Below are 5,937 nucleotides of genomic sequence, written 5' to 3'. Positions count from 1 at the left end.
AGGAAGGAAGGAAGGAAGGAAGGAAGGAAGGAAGGAAGAAAAAAGGGGGGGGCGAGAGGTTTAAAAGTGGATCTCTAAAAATGAAAAGAAAACTAAAGTAAAAATTATATCCCTGCGACTCGATGGCACTTAACATCAATAGCAACAACAATATAGAGAGAGCTCCATTGGCCTAATGGACAGAAAGTTATGCTACCAAGCCCAAGGAGGGCGATTTTAATCTGTGGTCCTCAGGCCTGGTTTAAATTGTCTTTTTGTAAAACATTCTTCTAGGTGGTCTAGGACTGGTCTGTGCATTGCTGCACAGAGGTAACTCGTGGTTGCTGTGATGCTAAACATGGTGACACTGATGTGTCAAATGCGAGAATGGTTACACATGGTGGACAGTGTTTGGTGGAGTTTCCCGATTAAAACAAGCTTGGAAGCAGGAGTGGCATCCACTTCCGAAATGGCTTGCCTCTGGAAACTCTATGAACAGTGCTCAGGTCTTAGGTTCATAGGGTCGCTATGAGTCGTCTACGACTTGACGGCACTTAACATCAACAACAATGCATATACTTAAGAATTCTGATTGTAGTAAACATGTATCTTTCTAAATATTTTATAAAAGTTAGAGAATTTCTTTTTCATTTCACAAAAACTACTGAGAATGTAAAATAAATGGAGTGAAATCACAACCAAATTCTCATTAGGTGAAATGCTCAAAGCCAAATTTTCAAAAGAAAAAAAAAGGGGGGGGCCAAATGTATGAGCAATACACACATATATGTATACGGATCACTGTTGTTAGGTGCTATTGACTAGAACTCAGTGTGACCAGCTGCTATTAAGCGGACTAGAACTCAAAGTGACCCAATGACCAACAGATTTGAACTCGACCCTGTCCGGCACCGTCCTTACCATCTCTGAGCCCACTGCTACACTAACTGTGTCAATCCACTTTGTCGAGGGTGTTCCTCTTTCTCTAATCCTCCACTTTCCGAGCCTGATGACTTCCTCTAAGGACTGGACCCTCTTGACAACGTGCTCAAAACACGTGAGGCGAAGTTTCACCACGGTGCCTCTAAGAAGTGCCCTGGCTGCACTTCCTGCCCGACAGACCTGTCTGACCTTTTAGATGCATATACATACACACACATGTACACATGCACACACACAGAGTCAGTCTACACCCCACACAGCGATTTCCTCTGATGCCTCCTCTCACAGTCATGAGCTCCAGAAGTGGTGGCAATACTCTGCCCCTGGCCTGGGCTCCTTCCGGTCTTTCAGGTCAGACAGCCTTCTTCGCTGTGTCATCCCACCCGATGGTGAGAAGTGATGGCAGAAGCCAGGTACTAAGACAGAGGGGAGGGAGCGTGCAGCCCCAGAATGCCACCGCGATCCTCTTCAGGTAGATGATCCAGATAGCCCCCATGCCCTGAGGGGAGTGGCGGGGAGCACTCCTGGGGACCACTGGCCGCGCCCCACCACCCTGCGCTGTAGAGTGGGAGCACTCCTGGGGATCACTAGCCGCGTGGCATCAGCCTGCGCTATAGAGCGGGAGCACTCCTGGGGACTCCTGGCCACGCCCCAACAGCCTGCACTGGAGGGCAGAGCACTCCAAGGGACCACTGGCTGCATCGCACCAGCCTGAGCTGTAGAGCGGGAGCACTCCTGGGGACCACTGGCCATGTCCCACCAGCCTACGCTGGAGGGTGGAGCACTCCTGGGGATCACTGGCCGTGTTGCACCAGCCTGCACTGTAGAGCAGGAGCACTCCTAAGGACCACTGGCCGCGTCCCACCAGCCTTCACTTGAAGGCGGAGCTCACCTGCTTGATCTTGTTGCGGGAGGTGGTGATGCGCTCCGTGATGCTCTGGTACGTGCGGATGGCCGTCGTCAGCTCCGTGTAGTGCTGTACAATCAGTTCGTCCAGGTCACGGTCACACTTCTCATAGGCTTCCTCAAGGCGGCCCTTCTCATTTTCTCGGTCTTCCACGTCATCACTGGTAGATAGAGTCCTGGGAAAGACAGAGCAAGCTGAGTAAAACTTATGAGGCAAAGGAATAAATCACGTGCTAGTCAGTGAACTTGGCCAACTGACTGGAAGAGATCTATATTTGTTCCCATTCCAAAGAAAGGTGACCGAACTGAGTGTGAACTTGGCCAACTGACTGGAAGAGATCTATATTTGTTCCCATTCCAAAGAAAGGTGACCAAACTGAGTGTGGAAACTACAGAACAGTGTCATTGATTTCACATGCAAGCAAGATTCTACTGAAGATTATCCAAAAATGATTAGAACAGCACATCAGCAGAGAATTGCCGGAAGTCCAGGCTGGGTTTAGAAGGGGTCGTGGTACTAGGGATATTGTTGCTGATGTTAGATGGATCTTGACTGAAAGCAGAGAATACCAGAGGAATGTCTATCTGTGTTTCATTGATTATGCAAAGGTATTTGACTGTGTGGATCATAACAAACTGTGGCTGACTCTGAGAAGAATGGGAATCCCAGAACATTTAATTGTGCTAATGTGAAACCTATACTTGCACCAAGAGGCAGTAGTCAGAGCAGAGCAGGGTAACACTGCATGGTTCAAAATTGGGAAGGGTGTACGCCAGGGATGCATCCTGTCTCCATACCTTTTCAACATGTATGCAGAGCAGATTATCCGAGAGGCTGGGCTCTATGAGGAGAATTGTGGCATCAGGATTGGTGGAAGATCTATTAACAATATGCGTTACGCAGATGACACAACCCTGCTTGCTGAAACTGAGGAGGACCTCATGCACTTGCTGCGAAGGGTCAAGGACTGCAGCCTTCAGTATGGACTAAGGTTCAATGTCAAGAAGACAAAGATTCTCGCCACTGGACCAATTGGCAACGTCAGGATGGATGACGAAGAGATTGAGAGTGTTCACAGCTTCCGTTTGCTCGGCTCCACAGTCAACACTCTTAGCACCAGCAGTCAGGAAATCAAAAAGCGTATCGCGATGGGAAAGTCTGCTGTTAGGGACCTCTCTAAGGTTCTCAGGAGCAACAGTGTCTCTCTGGAGACTAAGGTACGCCTGATACAGGCCATGGTATTTGCAATTGCTTGTTATGCATCAGAGAGTTGGACAATGATGGGGAGGACAGAGGAGAGTGGATGCTTTTGAGCTATGGTGCTGGAGAAGGGTGCTGAATGTACCCTGGACTGCCAGGAAAACAAACAGATTCATCTTGGAGAGGATTAAACCAAGCTACTCCTTGGAGGCAAGGATTCTGGGGCTTCGTCTGACATACTTTGGACATGTTGCCAGGAGGAACGGGTCCTTGGAGAGGGACATCATGCTTGGGAGGGTGGAGGGACAGCGCAGGAGGGGAAGACCCTCTATGAGATGGATTGATTCGGTGACTGGGGTAATCGGGATGGGTGTGTCAGAGGCAGTGCAGTTGGCGCAGGATAGAGCAGGGTTTAGGGCTGTTGTGCATAGGGTCGCTCTGAGTCGAAAACGACTCGACGGCACATAACAACAACAGTCAGTGAACAAGCACACTCCCCTTGAACTGACCAGGAAATGAAGCATGTCACTAACAGAAGATATGCGCACACCATACCTGTCCCAGCAGATGGCAGATGTGCCGTCTGCCCAGCCAGGCGCCTCGCCCTCCCTTCGTCCCCTGCCATTAGAAGCTTCTTTACTCAGACGGCAGGTAGTCCTGATGCACCTACATGGGTCCTAGCAATTCCTAGTCATTCCAGTCCTCTTTCCAGTGACAGGCCATGTCTACCCCATGAGGCGTGAAGAACTTCGATGACTGCTTTTCTGTGACAACAGGACCAAAACCCAGAGTCATATTCAGTACCACTGATCCAACTCACAGCATCCTTCAGGATGGAGCAGAACTGCCCCAGGGGTTTTCCAAGGCTGGAATCTTCAGGGAACTAGATGTCTTGAAGAAGCTGGTGAGTCCGAACCACCAATCTTTCACTCACTCACAGCTGGTCGGGTGGCTCCAGCTCACGGGGACCTTCCGGTGGGTTGCTGAGGCTGTAAATCAGGAAGAGGCTGCCTTCTTCCTCTCAAGGAGCTACTGGAGGATTCAAACCACTGGGGACACACCACCTTAGGGTAAGCAGTGCAGCTCCCTATGCAGCACGCCACCAGAGCTCACTGCCAATCCTGCAGCCAGCACTGAACCACACCACCGCCACACTGGTTCCCTTATCTGCTGCTGAACCCTGTCACACAGAGTGGAGGTACCCAAGACATCAGTCACCTTACAACCCCGGAAGATGTCATACTACAGCTTCAGGTCACCCTGCCACGAAAGCACTTGGCCCCATGGGGACACCCAGGGCGTCCTGATAGGGAACACGATCACAAGCCGTTTAAGGCACTTTCTAGTGGTCATCTTTTACATGCCGCTGAAAGCGTACTATCTGATACAGTGATTCACACAGTAGGAACCACCTTCAAAATAGCGCACGTGAATGACCTGAATCCGGTACCAAGCCCCCGTGGCCTAGAAACAAGGCCATATTAATTCTCCAATCTCCTCTAACAGCAATAATCTGAGCTCCACTACAAGGCTGTCTGTGCTCCCCGTTCTTCCAACAGAGCTAACAAGACCGATATGAATCAACAATAACCCGGGAATGAAAGAGATGCTTATGAAAAACCTTTTAATACCTCAGCTGGGCACGTGGGTTACAGATCTTTGTTTCCTCTATTATCTCCCCTGGATAATTTTTTTTTTAATTTAGTGTTATAATCAGTAACAAAGAAACCTTTTCTTCTTATCTGCTGGCTGCAGTAATTTAGAGTTTCATTAAATTCCCTCAGATTTGTCAGCTTATACATTCAGCCTGGTTTATTTCATTTGTCTTTTTTAAAACTTAGGGAGGGGCTATTTGGGGCTCACGATGATGAATGTAATCAATTATAATTCCATCATTAGAACCGCTTTCCAGAGATGGTCTGTCAGCAAATCAATCACCTAAGCACTTCCAGATATGTGCAAGCAAAGTACTGTACAGGAGTCATCTCCCAACTGTCGCTGAGATCCAAGGGTCTTAATTTATGACCCGCGTAATACGGAAAACTCCTTTTTCAATTTAGAGGGAAATTCAGCAGGCCAGTCTTTGACATCAATTGAATTTCCAAAAATAATTTTGCAAAGGTTGCATGTGGCCTCCCCTGCAATAATGAAACCTTGCATATCGTACCAACAGACCAGGCGTAACATGAAAATCAGGACAGAGTCGGAAGAATGAGATGAAGGGAAAGGCAGAACTTGAAAGGACAGCTTAGTGTTTCAGCAAACAACGCATCAAGAGTCACGGGACGTGCGTGACGGTCTGCCATGTCGCAGTTGTATACTGGGGATCGGAACCGAGACTACCTCCAGAACCACCCAGAACCACCCAGGTTCAGAACGGGAATCCCACACAAACGTGTGACCCTCCAAAAGTGCGACGGGGGAGAGAGGGGATGATTATGCTTCAAAGGTAGCTACCTATTCACAGCGTTGGGGAACCACACAGCTTAGCATCCCTTCCTGTGGCTTCTGTGATACATAACTTTGCTCTTTAAATCTGAAACCTTCCAAGCTGCTAATATAAATTAAAGCAAAATCATAAAATGCCTTCAATTTATCAACTGGCCCAAATAACAGCAAAGAGCCCCTGACTTTTCAAAGCTACACTGGATCAGTCTGTCATCTTTACAACTGCTTTGCATGATTTCCCCTCCACTGCCATTCGAGGGAAGCAACCTGCCAAACATTTCACCCTGTTTATGTTAACTAGTAGAATTATCATTAAGGAAAATGCCAGGCCCAGAGAGGACGCCTTTTCTGGCATCAGCTGTCACAAGGAAACACATTATGGAGCATTACAAGCTACTCTAGAAACAGAAAGGGTTACGGAAATGGGGGCTCACGAATAAATTGAGTCTGTAGGGGTTTTC

General features: G+C 48.3%; 1 protein-coding gene across 1 annotated transcript in view; it reads right to left on the bottom strand.

Moving 5' to 3' along the window:
- The window catches only part of EXOC4 (exocyst complex component 4), an 877,780-nt gene that overhangs the window by 844,585 nt on the left and 27,258 nt on the right, over positions 1 to 5,937 (bottom strand). The window contains exon 2 of the mRNA XM_006887139.1: positions 1,814 to 2,003. Coding sequence (XP_006887201.1) covers positions 1,814 to 2,003 — 190 coding nt within the window. The remainder of the gene's footprint in view (positions 1 to 1,813; positions 2,004 to 5,937) is intronic.

The sequence above is a fragment of the Elephantulus edwardii genome, unplaced genomic scaffold, assembly GCF_000299155.1.
Source record: "Elephantulus edwardii isolate Elephantulus edwardi_28Jun2011 unplaced genomic scaffold, EleEdw1.0 scaffold00055, whole genome shotgun sequence".
Taxonomy (NCBI): domain Eukaryota; kingdom Metazoa; phylum Chordata; class Mammalia; order Macroscelidea; family Macroscelididae; genus Elephantulus; species Elephantulus edwardii.
Note: the sequence above shows the minus strand (reverse complement) of the source record. Positions and strands in the feature narration are given on the sequence as shown.